This window comes from Mesoplodon densirostris, chromosome 19 (genome assembly GCF_025265405.1).
Source record: "Mesoplodon densirostris isolate mMesDen1 chromosome 19, mMesDen1 primary haplotype, whole genome shotgun sequence".
Taxonomy (NCBI): Eukaryota; Metazoa; Chordata; class Mammalia; order Artiodactyla; family Ziphiidae; genus Mesoplodon; species Mesoplodon densirostris.
In genome coordinates this window covers 48,886,938-48,904,036 of record NC_082679.1, presented here as the reverse complement: position 1 = coordinate 48,904,036, position 17,099 = coordinate 48,886,938, and the positions used below count along the sequence as shown (strand labels likewise).

Here is a 17,099-nt window from a genome sequence, read left to right as displayed (position 1 = left end):
CAATAAATTAAAGCATAGCTGTTCTTTGATTATAGGACATTATTTAGTTCTCTAGTGTCCTCTCCTATAGTGTAAATAGCACACAGTTAAGTTCTTTCAGTATAGAAAATACCTGTTACGTACTTGCTGCAAGCATAAAATTCAAAGCACTATTTAATAAGTCTCTTCCAACAGAAAAGTTTATTATATGGATCACTTCATGTAAAATTATTAACTTTAATTACAGCCTTTAAAAACTTTTGTATGTGCTTTATTAGTGTATATACCTATACATGTTAAAAACTGCTACCAAGTATTCATGTACTGAGATTATATTATTTCTAAAGAGGACTAATATATAATTCCTGAAAGTAAAATAACAACTTTATGAAAACAAACAACAAAAGAATTACTAACTAGTTATTCCTAAGATTCTCTGGCTGAATTATAAAACCTATGGTTTGATTAATTCATTGTTTATTTCAAGAATTAGAATTAAAAAATTTTAAAGGAACCTGAAATAATTACCTTAGCAAAATATTTTGATATAAACTAATAAACATGATGCTACATCCCAAGATGAGGACAAATAGAATTTAGGATAGAACAAGAAAATAATTTGATTTCTTAAAATGAAGATTAAAGTTTATTGTTCACTTCTGTGAAAGACTCCCTATTTTAAATAAATTAAGACAATCTAAGGGTAAAACTGTAAACGAGTAAGTAGATTTTTAAAAATACTTGATTGGTATGTGAATTATATCTCAATAAAGCTGTTATTTAAGAAAAATATCTGCCATATCTCTTTTCAAAAATCCAAAATTCTAGTGTAACTGTTTGTTTTAGTTCTCCTTAATAATACCTATATTTTAGTTCCTTCCAACCTATACTGTAGGATTGAAGAAACAAACAAAAAGAATCCTTTCACAACTTTCATTTCTTCTTGATCAACTCCTTATTTTGCCAGAATTTGTTATCAATTCATGTAGATAACTTTTTTTAAATAAGTGATAATTTTTAAAATTTATTTATTTATTTGGGTCTTCGTTGTGGCGCACTGGCTTCTCTAGTTGCAGTGAGTGGACTCTAGAGTGTGTGGGCTCAGTAGTTGTAGCACGTGGCCTTAGTTGTAGTATGTGTGATCTTAGTTCTCCCACCAGGAATCGAACCCCGAGACCCCTGCATTGGGAACGCAGAGTCTTAACCACTAGACCACCAGGGAAGTGCCTGGATAATTTTTTTGTGTTAGGAAAACAGTCTCTTAGTTACTAAGAACCTACAATATTCTTCAGAAATTCTGTACTTCTAAAACTTTTATTCACTTACATATTGAACCTCAAACTCCTAAGAAACTTTCTAGTGGGACAAAACCAGATGTCTTTTAAAAATGGGGGAGAGTACAGATTTCAGACTGTTGATTTTCAACTACACCTCCCAGATTGTTACACTTTGCCCTATGGAGAGGGGAGGAGTTGTGAGGAAGTAAACCTCTTTCCCCCATTCCCAACCCTGGGTCTTACCAGATAAAAGATGTTATTAATGAGAGCATGTAAAATTGTGAATAGTGTAGAGGCAGAAAAAAGGTTTAAGAGACATTCTTTTTACCCAGTATTCTGGTTTGTGGATTAGCAGCATCATGTTTACTTATTCCTTCAGTAATACATAACGGGAAAAAAACCTAGATTGGCGAATCTGAGAAACACATTTTTAATAATTAAATAATTTAAAAGGTACATGAACACCTATATGCCCAGCCTCTAAATTTTAAAATTTAAATTGATTTAGAATTTGTGAAACACAAACCTTTATGGCAGAACTAGAAGTCTGTTCCCACCAGGCCCTCATACCTGACAGCAGCCAATCCGGCTCCTTCAAAACTCTGAAGAATTAACTACATCAAGAGTCATCATTTTTATGCATTTCATATTTAAACAGCAAATGCTACAGATTAAAAAAAAATCAAAGAAGTCTAAATTAATGTATCTTTCCCTAAACATCTAGTCTTTTGGCCAGGAAACACTGAGTAACTGGTAATTTACTCCAAATCTCTCTTTGACATCTATGTCACTAAGGACATTAATATGTCAAATAAAAAAAGCAACTCTAATTATACATACTAACTGATATCCTTACTATAACTATTCTGCAATTTAAACTCTCTTACCTATAATGTTACATGACAAAGACTCTATTCTACCAATAAGACATTAGAATTCTAGAATAAGACTATGTTGGTTAAAAGTAAACGTGGAAAAAAAATTACAAATGACTTGGTTTTAGATCGTAGAAACTTTCTGTGTGTGAATATATGCAAATTATCAAGGTCACCTCTTTACTCTCTTCACAATCTTTACAATGTCAATAACTTCTTGATCTAATAAGAATTCATTACTTCAGAATACTTCCTTTGGTTAATTCTTATTTTCATGATTTTTCAACTCAAAGCCTTCATTCTAATTTATCTGGAGAGGATTATGGAGGGAGCGAGGGAAGGAGGGACCTTCAACATTCCATTAGTGACTCAAATTCAAAAACTTTCAATATTTATATATAAAAACTTCTAAAATTGAGTTTGGTATTATTTCAAAGGAAGTGTCGTTCTTTTTCCAAACCTAGCTAACATTTTTTCAGCTTTTAAAAGGAACTGGATCTACTGTCAACAGATGTTAAAAAGCACAGAAGAAACAGACTTTTAGTTCTATACAGATTCAACATGTCTTTAAACAAATCTCAAAAGATACAAAAGAAATCAGTTAGTCAATTCCTACCTGTGGATTTAAAGTGAAATATTTCATTAAAATTAAAAAATATATATTTTATTATCTCATACTATTTTAAAACTAGATTAAATATTTAAATTCCAGAAAAAATATTCAGTGCATATAAAGTGAAACCAGGTCATCTTAACAATTCAATTACTAAAATGTTCACAATTAAATCCACAGAATCTGTTAGAAAATGTCTGGCAACACATGAACAGTGAGCAGGGCTGGTAAGCTTCTTGGCCATGTTTAAAGTTTTCCTGCCCTCAGCCAGGAAGGCTGCATATTGCACTATACGGCTCAGGGGAAAGATTGGTACACAAGGTTAATTGGACTTAGGTTAATGCAAATAAGAAAAGTACCCAAAGTTCTATTATAGTACCAATATCCTCATTTAAATCACAACCTTCCGCTTCACTGTTCTTTTTGAAACAAAAGGAATTTACTGAAAACAATGTTTTGATGGATTTTAAGTACCATTTTAAAAGATGAGAGGTATCATATTAGGCAAGAAACCTCTAATTAGTAGGACAGATGAAACTTCAGAGTATATATATAATTTTCTAACTTTTTTAAAACACCAAACACACTTAGCAGTCTATAAACCCAACTAAAAAAAGAATTACAGTTGGGCAATATAATATTACTGAAAGCATTCTTTATTAATTTATCACTAATCAAGACATTTTTCAATTAGCTTATCTGTCAATCTTTTAATTCAATCAAAATTTGAACCAATTTTATATAATTATAAAGTGTATGATTTGAGAGCTGATTAAAAATAAACTTGATAAATTTCAAACATTACTTTCCATACTTTTTCACTGATATAAGAAAATGTCTTTATATAAATATTACATTCAAATCTTCCATTTACTTTCAACTGAATTTAAAATAAGTATAAAGTCACATATGTTTTTAAATGTAGGGAAAAGGTTATAGTAACATGCTACAAACAGAAAAGACACTTGAGTATTAGAGTCCTTTTTTCAGATTATACAAAATAAAACATTTTCCCCTTTGAGCAAATTTTTTAAAATAATTGTTTTATAGAGACTCAAATGTAATTTCCTATCCATAGCTTGGTATTTAATAACCTTTTTATGTGCAGTGAACAAAAGAACTTTAAACTCGTTCCCATAGTTGAAGATAAGGTCCATTCTGGGAGATGGCACTAATAGATGTGCCAACGTGAAATTTTAAGAAATAACAGTTGTATCAAGAATATTGTATTGAAAGTTTTTAATGTTAAAAGTATGTAGTTTAAAACCTCCTAAAACAAACCCTCAAATCACACTCTTTGATATGAATTTTGCCAGCACTGTTCATGTTGACCAGATACTACTTTTTTTTTTTAAAGTAAAATGAAATGCATACCAGCAGCAACTACAGCTGGAGGAGGCGAGCCTGCCTCACCACCACTTGTCTGACTCATTGATGCTACAGATGGTTCTCTAGATGGAGGTAACTGTAACTCCTTTGGGAGAAGATCATAGACAGATTCTGTTGGGGGAAAGGGAAAAAACTTTTTTTAAAAAGAGTGTAAGTCAATAACCTAATTATGAGCACAAAATTAATGTCTTTTCACTCATAAGAAGAACTATATTATTCATACACACACACTAAACTTCATATAACTACTGTTGTAAAAATTATTAGCAAATATTTTTCTTTTATTATATACTTTTATTGAACTGAATAATGAATTTTCCATTCATTCTAACCCGTTTTCTTCTTGGCTTTATCCCTCATGCTTACGATGATCTACAGAACAAGTTATTAAAATTTTAAAACTGTATAAAACTAGACAGAAGAGATGTCAAATAACCCAAGATGCTCCAATATCTTCCTTTGGAAAAAAAAAAAAAAAGAGGGTAACTTATCATCCCTTACATATGAGATGGCATGTACTAGTGTATATCAGCTTTAAATTGGCTCCTCCAATTAGACCAATAGTCTACTGCTCTTTTACTCAGCACCTTTATCAAATATTTTAATTTACTATCATAATGCATTTTTCCCTCCTAAAGAAGAGAAAAAGAGGAATGTTATGGCTCAAGGAACTACTTCTTACTCTGAGGTATCTCCAACTCTAGAAAGGCACAAGTATAGGATACTCTTAAATCACTAAGCACAAGTGCCTATATTAGATTATGATTACTTTACTATCCCAGATTAAAGAGTACTGTATCTTTTTAATATATTTTATAATATTCTAATTGTCCATAAAAATCAAATTTACATCTACTATTTAAAAATTATTTTATAGTTATTATTACATGGTTTTTGGACAGAAATAATTATCAAGATATCCACTAAAGGTAGTAGAATCAATGTTGGAAGAAACTTCAAAAGACCAGTTAGAATCATATGTCTATTTTCTAAAGAATTGAGGCACAGAGTTTAAGGGACTTACCTAGTATTCTAAGAAAAGCAACATTCCAACAATTAAAGAAGATTATTAACTATTTGTACTAAGTGATTAAAAAAATAAAGGTAGCACTGTAAGACATTTTATCCTTGGTAGCAAACAATACTGTCAGTTAACTGATTACTGAATTCATAAATACTTTGATCCTCCCAGTTAAAATATGTATCCTGAGTTTCATGTGGATAGGAATAAGAAAGAATATCATAAAGGAAAGCTAAAATTAGAAGTGTATTATTAAATGATCTTCACTCACAGTAAAGAATCCACTTAAAAATTTTTCTTTCGAAAAACTATTACCTACCACTTGAAATTTTCATCTTCAAAGCATTTAGCAAATGTTACATCTGTCTGAATATAATATGCCCTGACTAAAATTTTTCAGCTTGTTAAAATGTTGGTAAAAAACTTAAGTAGATTACTTCCGTCTTTCAAATAATATAGGGGGTATAGTATGGAGAAACTAATTAAAACAGAAATGTCACATCATCAAATACAGATTTTAATACAATTATTTTTCTCAATCCATGTTGAAAATGAGACCATTATACATAGAAGAAAAGCATATTCAAGACCTTTTTTGGTGGGGGCTGCAGGAAAATAAAGAAAAAGGAAATATGAAAATAAAAATTAGCTTAGATAAAAAGAGAAAGGATCTACCAAAATGCATTTATGTCAAGGGAAAAAAAAACTTAACCTAGTAAAAGCCCCATCGCTAACCACATTTCACTTTCCCAAAGAAGGACACAGAGTCTAAATTAGAGGTATAAAAGCAATGTCAATAAAAATACATTGGAAAGTAACTAAATATAGAACCTGTTATATCTCAATCTTCCCTATAACCTACCCCCAAACCAAAGTAATAAGCAAGTCAAGTGGAAGGTGTAGGAAGCATGGATTCATTCCTTCACCAAAGGTACTTTCTGATTAACTGACTCAAGTGTTTGGAAATTAGAGAAGTCAGAAGTTTCTTCCTATCTATCCAAGGAAAACAGCAGGTAATACAGTCCTTACCATCACAGGCTCTGACTTCAGACAGAACTGTGTTGGCTCTGCTACTTTAAACAACTTCTCTAAGACTTAAATCCTCACTGAAACTCTTCTTTTACCCCATTATCTCAGAGATTCCCTCCAAGATATTAACTGTACACCATGACCACATACATTGGTCTTACTCTCAAGCCCGCTTCCCATAAAACATAAAAAGATTAAAGGGATATAAATTATGCTGTTAGTACTATTGTCCTTTAGTCCTAAATTCAATCCAAATTAAACACTTATACAGTCTCCACTAGCCAACGAGAGAACTCCTGAACAAGAGCATAGGTCCTTTAAATCCATGAAAACAACAAATAGTCCTCCCTCATGTTAAGCTGCCATATCTGTTTTTCTTGCATTATCTTTTAAATCAGTTAAGTAGATAAGGAGGAATGAAATTCTAGATTTATAAACAAAGAATATGAAGAAAGAGAATGAGAAATCTATAATGGAAAGGCAGTTTCCTGAGAAAAGACTTCCTTAGAAAACTATAACCTCTACTACATTTTTTTAAAACCTACTAGATTTTAAAAGAATCTACTAGATTTTTTTTTTAAGAGACAGAATGGATACAAGGTTTCTTTTTGCAGTGGTAAAAATTCCAAAATTAGAATAAGGCAATGGCTACAGAACTCTATAAATATAAATAACTAAACACCACTGAATCTGTACACTTTATTTATTATTATTATTTTTTATTTCCTTACCTAGAGGAACTTACAGTTTAGCAAAAAGGAATATTCTGTTCAACCCTCAGTGCTCAACTTTGTTCGTATAATTCCATTTATATGAAATGTCTAGAACAGACAAATTTATGGAGACAGAAAGTAGGTTAGTGGTACCCTAGGGCTGAGTGAATAGAAGAAAGGTGGGTGACAGCTAAAAAATATGGGCTTTCTTTTGGGAGTAGTGAAAATATTACAAAATTGATTGTGGTGATGGTTTCACAATGCTGTGAAGAGAATAAAAACCTTTCAACTGTATACTTTAAATGGGCAAGTTGTATTACAGGTGAATAAGATGGTTAACAAAAAACCTACATAACCCAACATTTGTTATCTCATATTTTCTGGGGACCAGGAGTCTAGGCATGGCTTAACTGGGTACTTTGCTTAGGATCTCACAAAGCTGCAATGAAGGTGTTGGACAGGGCTGTAACCATATTGCTCAGTGCTCAAATTTATCTATTTTTTAAAATTTATTGTATTTTTATTTATGTTTTTATACAGCAGGTTCTCATTAGTTATCCATTTTATACATATTAGTCATATCGACATACATATATGTTAATCCCAATATCCCAATTCATCACACCACCACCCCTCACCCCCGCCATTTTCCCCCCTTGTTATCCATACGTTTGTTCTCTACATCTGCGTCTCAATTTCTGCCCAGCAAACCGGTTCATCTGTACCATTTTTCTAGGTTCCACATATATGTGTTAATATACGATATTTGTTTTTCTCTTTCTGACTTACTTCACTCTGTATAACAGTCTCCAGATCCATCCATATCTCTAAAACTGACCCAATTTCACTCCTTTATAAGGCTGAGTAATATTCCATTGTATATATGTACTACATCTTCTTTATCCATTCGTCCGTCGATGGGCATTTAGGTTGCTTCAATGTCCTGGCTATTGTAAAGAGTGCTGCAATGAACATTGGGGTGCACGTGTCTTTTTGAATTATGGTTTTCTCTGAGTATATGCCCAGTAGTGGGATTGCTGGGTCATATGGTAGTTCTATTTTTAGTTTCTTAAGGAACCTCCATGCTGTTCCTCCATAGCGGCTGTATCAATTCACATTCCCACCAACAGTACAAGAGGGTTCCCTTTTCTCCACACCCTCTCCAGCATTTGTTGTTTGTAGATTTTCTGATGATGCCCATTCTAACTGGTGTGAGGTGATACCTCATTGTAGTTTTGATTTGCATTTGTCTAATAATTACTGATGTTGAGCAGCTTTCACGTGCTTCTTGGCCATCTGTATGTCTTCTTTGGAGAAATGTCTATTTAGGTCTTCTGCCCATTTTTGGATTCGATTTTTTGTTTTTTTAATATTGAGCTGCATGAGCTGTTTATTTTGGAGATTAATCCGTTGTCCATTGATTCGTTTGCAAATATTTTCTCCCATTCTGAGGGTTGTCTTTTCGTCTTGTTTATAGTTTCCTTTACTGCACAAAAGCTTTTAAGTTTCATTAGGTCCCATTTGTTTATTTTTGTTTTTATTTCCATTACTCTAGGAGGTGGATCAAAAAAGATCTTGCTGTGATTTATGTCAAAGAGTGTTCTTCCTATGTTTTCCTCTAAGAGTTTTATAGTGTCCAGTCTTACATTTAGATCTCTAATCCATTTTGAGTTTATTTTTGTGTATGCTGTTAGGGAGTGTTCTAATTTCATTCTTTTACATGTAGCTGTCCAGTTTTCCCAGCACCACTTATTGAAGACACTGTCTTTTCTCCATTGTATATCCTTGCCTCCTTTGTCATAGATTAGTTCACCATAGGTGTGTGGGTTTATCTCTGGGCTTTCTATCCTGTTTCACTGATCTATATTTCTGTTTTTGTGCCAGTACCATATTGTCTTCATTACTGTAGCTTTGTAGTATAGTCAGTCTGAAGTCAGGCAATCTGATTCCTCCAGTTCCATTTTTTTCCCTCAAGACTGCTTTGGCTATTCGGGGTCTTTTGTGTCTCCATACAAATCTTAAGATTTCTTGTTCTAGTTCCGTAAAAAATGCCATTGCTAATTTGATAGGGATTGCACTGAATCCATAGATTGCTTTGGGTAGTACAGTCATTTTCACAATATTGATTCTTCCAATCCAAGAACATGGTATATCTCTCCATTTGTTGGTATCATCTTTAATTTCTTTCATCAGTGTCTTATAGTTTTCTGCATACAGGTCTTTTGTCTCCTTAGGTAGGTTTATTCCTAGGTATTTTATTCTTTTTGTTGCAATGGTAAATGGGAGTCTTTCCTTAATTTCTCTTTCAGATTTTTCATCATTAGTGTATAGGAATGCAAGAGATTACTGTGCATTAATTTTGTATCCTGCAACTTTACCAAATTCATTGATTAGCTCTAGTAGTTTTCTGGTGGCATCTTTAGGATTTTCTATGTATAGTATCATGTCATCTGCAAACAGTGACAGTTTTACTTCTTCTTTTCCAATGTGTATTCCTTTTATTTCTTTTTCTTCTCTGATTGCTGGAGCTAGGACTTCCAAAACTATGCTGAATAACAGTGGCAAGACTGGACATCCTTGTCTTGTTCCTGATCTTAGAATTTTGTCAAAAGCTTTTTCTGCATCTATTGAGATGATCATATGGGTTTTCTGCTTCAATTTGTTAATATGGTGTATCACACTGATTGATTTGCATATGCTGAAGAATACTTGCATCCCTGGGATAAATCCCACTTGATCATGGTGTATGATCCTTTTAATATGTTGTTGGATTCTGTTTGCTAGTATTTTGTTGAGGACTTTTGCATCTATATTCATGAGTGATACTGGTCTATAATTTTCTTTTTTTCTAGTATCTTTGTCTGGTTTTGGTATCAGGGTAATGGTGGCCTCACAGAATGAGTTTGGGAGTGTTCCTTCATCTGCAATTTTTTGGAAGAGTTTGAGGATGGGTGTTAGCTCTTCTCTAAATGTTTGATAGAATTCACCTGTGAAGCCATCTGGTCCTGGACTTTTGTTTGTTGGAAGATTTTTAATCACAGTTTCAATTTCATTACTTGTGATTGGTCTGTTCATATTTTCTATTTCTTCCTGGTTCAGTCTTGGATGGTTACGCCTTTCTAAGAATTTGTCCATTTCTTCCAGGTTGTCCATTTTATTGGCATAGAGTTGCTTGTAGTAGTCTCTTAGGATGCTTTGTATTTCTGTGGTGTCTGTTGTAACTTCTCCTTTTTCTTGTCTAATTTTATTGATTTGAGTCCTCTCCCTCTTTTTCTTGATGAGTCTGGCTAATGGTTTATCAATTTTGTTTATCTTCTCAGAGAACCAGCTTTTAGTTTTATTGATCTCTGCTATTGTTTTCTTTGTTTCTATTTCATTTATTTCTGCTCTGATCTTTATATTTCTTTCCTTCTACTAACTTTGGGTTTTGTTTGTTCTTCTTTCTCTAGTCCCTTTAGGTGTAAGGTTAGATTGTTTATTTGAGATTTTTCTTGTTTTTGAGGTAGGCTTGTATAGCTATAAACGTCCTTCTTAGAATTGCTTTTGCTGCATCTCATAGGTTTTGGATCATCGTGTTTTCACTGTCATTTGTCTCTAGGTAGTTTTTGATTTCCTCTTTGATTTCTTCAGTGATCTCTTGGTTATTTAGTAACATATTGTTTAGCCTCCATGTGTTTGTGTTTTTTACGTTTATTTCCCTGTAATTGATTTCTAATCTCATAGTGTTGTGGGTAGAAAAGATGCTTGATATGATTTCAGGTTTCTTAAATTTACTGAGGCTTGATTTGTGACCCAAGATGTGATCTATCCTGGAGAATGTTCTGTGCGCACTTGAGAAGAAAGTGGAATCTGCTGTTTCTGGATGGAATGTCCTATAGTTATCAATTAAATCTATCTGGTCTATTGTGTCATTTAAAGCTTGTGTTTCCTTATTAATTTTCTGTTTGGATGATCTGTCCATTGGTGTATGTGAGGCGTTAAAGTCCCCCACTATTATTGTGTTACTGTCGATTTTCTCTTTTATAGCTGTTAACAGTTGCCTTATGTATTGAGGTGCTCCTATGTTGGGTGCATATATATTTATAATTGTTATATCTTCTTCTTGGATTGATCCCTTGATCATTATGTAGTATCCTTCCTTGTCTCTTGTAACAGTATTTATTTTAAAGTCTATTTTATCTGATATGAGTATTGCTACTCCAGCTTTCTTGTGATTTCCATTTGCATGGAATATCTTTTTCCATCCTCTCACTTTCAGTTTGTATGTGTCCCTCAGTCTGAAGTGGGTCTCTTGTAGACAGCATATATATGGGTCTTGTTTTTGTATCCATTCAGCAAGCCTGTGTCTTTTGCTTGGAGCATTTAATCCATTCACCTTTAAGGTAATTATCCATATGTATCTTCCTATGACCATTTTCTTAATTGTTTTGGGTTTGTTTTTGTAGGTCCTTTTCTTCTCTTGTGTTTCCCACTTAGAAAAGTTCCTTTAGCATTTGTGGTAGAGCTGGTTTGGTGGTGCTGAATTCTCTTAGCTTTTGCTTGTCTGTAAAACTTTTGATTTCTCCATTGAATCTGAATGAGATCCTGACCGAGTAGAGTAATCTTGGTTGTAGGTTCTAACCTTTCATCACTTTAAATATGTCATGCCACTCCCTTCTGGCTTGTAGAGTTTCTGCCGAGTAATCAGCTGTTAACCTTATAGGAGTTCCCTTGTATGTTATGTGTCGTTTCTCCCTTGCTGCTTTCAATAATTTTTCTTTGTCTTTAATTTTGGCCAATTTGATTACTATGTGTCTTGGCATGTTTCTCCTTGGGTTTTTCCTGTATGGGACTCTCTGCACTTCCTGGATTTGGGTGGCTGTTTCCTTACCCATGTTAGGGAAGTTTTTGACTATAATCTCTTCAAATATTTTCTCAGGTCCTTTCTCTCTCTCTTCTCCTTCTGGGACGCCCTATAATGTGAATGTTGTTGAGTTTAATGTTGTCCCAGAGGTCTCTTAAGCTGTCTTCATTTCTTTTCATTCTTTTTTCTTTATTCTGTTCCACAGCAGTGAATTCCACCATTCTGTCTTCGAGGTCACTTATCCGTTCTTCTGCCTCAGTTATTCTGCTATTGATTCCTTCTAGTGTATTTTTCATTTCAGTTATTGTATTGCTCATCTCTGTTTGTTCTTTAATTCTTCTAGGTCTTTGTTAAACATTTCTTCCATCTTCTTGATCTTTGCCTCCATTCTTCTTCCGAGGTACTGGATCGTCTTCACTATCATTATTCTGGATTCTTTTTCTGGAAGGTTGCCTATCTCCACTTCATTTAGTTGTTTTTCTGGGGCTTTATCTTGTTCCTTCATCTGGTACATAGCCCTCTGCCTTTTCATCTCATCTGTCTTCCTGTGAACATGGTTTCAGTTCGACAGGCTTCAGGACTGTACTTATTCTTGCTTCTGCTGTCTGCCCTCTGGTGGATTAGGCTATCTAAGAGGCTTGTGCAAGGTTCCTGATGGGAGGGACTGGTGGTGGGTAGAGTTGGCTGTTGCTCTGGTGGGCAGAGCTCAGTAGAACTTTAATCCACTTGTCTGCTGATGGGGGGGCTGGGTTCCCTCCTTGTTGGTTGTTTGGCCTGAGGCAACCCAACACTGGAGCCTACCCGAGCTCTTTGGTGGGGCTCATGGAAGACTCTGGGAGGGCTCATGCCAAGGAGTACTTCCCAGAACTTCTGCTGGCAGTGTCCTTATGCTCACGGTGAGACAGAGCCACCCCCCACCTCTGCAGGAGACCCTCCAACATTAGCAGGTAGGTCTGGTTCAGTCTCCTATGGGGTCACTGCTCCTTCCCCTGGGTCCTGATACACTCTGTTTCCTCCAGTCCTGTTGAAGTCCTGCAATCAAATCCTGCTAGCCTTCAAAGTCTGATTCTCTAGGAATTCCTCCTCCCGTTACCGAGCCCCCAGGATGGAAACCCCGACGTGAGGCTCAGAACCTTCACTCCAGTGGGTGGGCTTCTGTGGTATAAGTGTTCTCCAGTTTGTGAGTCACCCACCCAGCAGTTATGGGATTTGATTTTATTGTGATTGTGCCCCTCGTACCGTCTCATTGTGGCTTCTCCTTTGTCTTTGGATGAGGCGTCTCTTTTTTGGTGAGTTCCAGTGTCTTCCTGTCGATGATTGTTCAGCAGTTAGTTGTGATTCTGGTGCTCTCGCAAGGAGTGAGGGCACGTCCTTCTACTCCACCATCTTGAGCCAATCTCCTGTACACTTTAAATGTGTGAATTTTATGATATGTAAATTATACATGGGTAAAGCTGTTTTTAAAAAAAAGAGAAAGAGGAATAGAATAAGAACAACTGAGAACTGCACAAGGGTGAGCTAGGTCTCTCAATGTTCCTAATAAACTTCATGGACAGAAATATCTTTTCACATAGTTTCTATTTGTGAAAAGTGAAATTATGAAGGCTAAACTGCAAACTAATCTAATTTGCCTTTTAAGGCTCATCTACTGTATCAAGAAAATGCTACAGGCATAGGTATCCTATAGTCAGTAAAATATTTGATGAAAATCTTTAAAAGTTCTTACGAACAAGATAAGAAATGTAGATTTCATAAAACAGATGACTCTAAACAATAAGACCCAAAAATGTATGGGTTCTCCCTTGAGGAATGTGGTTACTACATCAACAACTTGAACAAAGATACAGAATTTACAAATGACATAGGCTTAAGAGGGATATACCATATGTCGTAATTCATCACAGATAATGAAAGGCTGGAATACCTGTGCAAAAGAATAATGAAGTTTAATACAGATCAATGTAGCAGCTGGTAAAAACTGCTCTTGTGCAATGTACTTAAATGCACTCACTCTCTCACTCTTTTTTTCAAAATCTAGGAATGATTTCACTTTTGTTTTCTAAAGAATTCTTTCTTTGGTCTGCCAGAATTGGGGTGACTGTTGCCTCATATTTTTTTCTGTTAACGCTGCTAATAATTTGAGCAATAATAATGCTTAATCAACTCACTTAATGGTTCATTATGAATTTTAGTTGACCAAAATCCCAATATAAGTGTACTGCTTAAGTATCCATGTAATAGACTTAGATCAAGTATGATAAAGTAAATAATTAGTTAACATATATCATTATTTTTTAAAATGAATTTATTATTTATTTATTTATTTTTGGCTGTGTTGGGTCTTCACTGCTGTGCATGGGCTTTCTCTAGTTGCGGCGAGCGGGGGGCTACTCTTAGTTGTGGTGCGTGGGCTTCTCATTGCAGTGGCTTCTCTTGTTGCAGAGCAGGGGCTCCAGGTGCGCAGGCTTCAGTAGTTGCAGCACGTGGGCTCAGTAGTTGTCACTCGCAGGCTTCAGTAGTTGTGGCACATGGGCTCAGTAGTTGTGGCTCGTGGGCTCTAAAGTGCAGGCTCAGTAGTTGTGGCACATGGGCTTAGTTGCTCCATGGCATGTGGGATCTTCCCGGACCAGGGCTCGAACCTGTGTCCCCTGCATTGGCAGGCGGATTCTTAACCACTGCACCACCAGGGAAGTCCCAACATAAATCATGAACATAAGTGTATGAAAAAAGCAATTAGGCAGAACAGGGAACAAATTCAGATCAAGAATTTGCCTTATGTTGGTGCAACAGTGCAGAGCCTTGGGTGATTAGAGGAATGAAATCATTTCCAGATATTGAAAGCAAACTAATGCTTCCCAATGTTTGGTGGGAATGTGAACAATGTAAAAATGGGCTGACTGGTTGGCATATGTGTTCAGTCATTCAGTAAACTCTAAATGATCCTTTTATGTCACTGATTATTTCTGGGCGAATTTTGTCTTTTACTCTTCAACACTGGCGATATGGGGAGGAGAGTGTGGGAGTCCCACCACACTGCATCAAATTCAAGGAGAGAGAAATCCTATCCTGCCTTTCACAAGGCAGTGAAAGAGGAGGAAAAACCTGTAACTTAATACTGCAGCATTTTTTTTCTTCTCAGTTAGAAACTCTGGTTCCCTAACTGCTGATCAACCAAATCCCACTTTACTGTTTTATTTTACATGTTGCTCAGTTCCAGAAAAAAATGAAAAGACCTCAAACCCCCAAACTCCTTCACTTTCCCCCAGAAGAGTCCAAGGAGATAAACAAATGAAACAGCTGAGAAAAGGCATGCTTTTCTAGTTCTTCCCTTTGCAAAATAACAACATTAATAATACAGTTACAGCTACCATTTACTGAGCACTTGGGGGTGGGGACAGGCACTGTGCAAAAGCTCACTGTATACATATTCTCACTTAATTTCAAAACAATTATGTGAGATCGATTTTAACAAGAATGTGTAACTTGTGTAATAGTAAAAAAAAAACAAAAAAAAAACAAGAAAGAAAAACACGTGATAAAACAAAAGAAGGGAATGATAAATATAAAGTTTAGGACATTAGTTTCCTTTGATGGTGAGACAAAGATACAGGACAAAGGAGTAGCAGAAATAAATTGATCTGGATACTGGGCTCATGAATGTTCTTTTTACTAAACTATATAATCTAATCAAATCAATAAATACAATAAAAATTAAGGCTATGCACGGATAGTGCATAGCCTCACAGAGTCACTATATAAGGCTTAAATAAGAAGGTCTGTTAAAAAGAACTCTGTAGGGACCTCCCTGGTGGTCCAGTGGGTAAAACTCTGTGCTCCCAATGCAGCGGGCCCGGGTGCGATCCCTGGTTGGGGAACTAGATCCCACATGCATGCTGCAACTAAGAGTTCACATGCCACAACTAAGAAGCCCACATGCTGCAAGTAAGACATCCACAGGCTGCAACTTTAAAAAAAAATCCCGCAAGCCACAACTAAAGATCCCGAATGCCGGGGCTTCCCTGGTGGCGCAGTGGTTGAGAGTCCGCCTGTCGATGCAGGGGACACGGGTTCGTGCCCTGGTCCGGGAAGATCCCACATGCCATGGAGCGGCTGGGTCTGTGAGCCATGGCCGCTGAGCCTGCGCGTCCGGAGCCTGTGCTCCACAACAGGAGAGGCCACAACAGTGAGAGGCCCGTGTACCGCAGGAAAAAAAAAAAAAAAGATCCCAAATGCCGCAACTAACACCCAGCGCAGCCAAAATAATAAATAAATAAATAAAATAAGTATTAAAAAAACCTCTGTAAATTATTATTCCTTTTTTAGGAATTTTTATTGCCACTTTACGTTTGTTGACCTGATAGCTAACAGCATTCAATGTTCAGCTGCTTTAGAGTCAGAAAGTAAAGACCAGAATTGTCAGAGCCCACCTACTCTTTAACTTTTCTAAAGACTCTTATTAACTTTCAGGTAACATAACAATTCAAAGTTGTACACAACTAATACCACAGACTTAACTTCATGCAGAGATGAACAATAAAAGGCGGGGGGAAGCTCTGTAAATAAATTGAATTCAATTATCGAGCAAGCAGCTAAATGGAAGTATTTGTGGTAAAAAGGATGATACTTTGTGTTGGGAATGCTTAAAAAAACTAAAAAAAGGTGAATTAATGCTCAGCACACATATTAGTTATTCAAATAATGAATGCTACCTGATATTAGATGCAAACACTCTAATACTGGAAAATGTATTTATAAATGTTCGTATTCTGTTTTTAAAATGGGATTTTACCTTTTTTGTTCTTTTTTTAAACTCTGTATACAGGGACTTCCCTGGTGGCGAAGTGGTTAAGAATCTGCCTGCCAATGCAGGGGACATGGGTTCAAGCCCTGGTCTGGGAAGATCCCACATACTGAGGAGCAACTAAGCCCATGCGCCACAACTACTGAGCCTGTGTGACACAACTACTGAGACCACATGCCTCAACTACTGAGCCCACGCGCCACAACTACTGAAGCCCACGTGCACCTAGAGTCCATGCTCTGCAACAAGAGAAGCCACCTCAATGAGAAGCCTGCGCACTGCAACGAAGAGTAGCCCCCACTCGCCGCAACTAGAGAAAGCCCGCGCACAGCAACGAAGACCCAATGCAGCCAAAAGTAAATAAATAAATTTATATATATGTTAAGAAAAAGCAGCACATTAAAGAATATTATAAAATAAATAAATAAACTCTATATACAAAGCTACTTAAGCACCCAGAAGAGTTAAAAGGCTTTCAAAAAGTTCTTGCAAATGGTCTGGGAACTAATTGCCTTACTCTTCCATGTCTCTATTAACTATCTCAATAAGCTGGTGAATC

At 35.7% G+C, this 17,099-nt stretch overlaps 1 protein-coding gene across 12 annotated transcripts in view; it reads right to left on the bottom strand.

Moving 5' to 3' along the window:
- Positions 1-17,099, bottom strand: part of NFAT5 (nuclear factor of activated T cells 5) — a 132,701-nt gene that overhangs the window by 54,342 nt on the left and 61,260 nt on the right. For 6 of the 12 annotated variants that reach the window (XM_060083032.1, XM_060083031.1, XM_060083035.1 and 3 more), the window contains one exon: positions 4,119-4,244. In XM_060083032.1, the coding sequence (XP_059939015.1) occupies positions 4,119-4,244 (126 nt within the window). Of the gene's footprint in view, positions 1-4,118; positions 4,245-17,099 lie in introns of those variants that run through there. The other 6 variants (XM_060083036.1, XM_060083039.1, XM_060083042.1 and 3 more) reach the window with 3 other exon arrangements.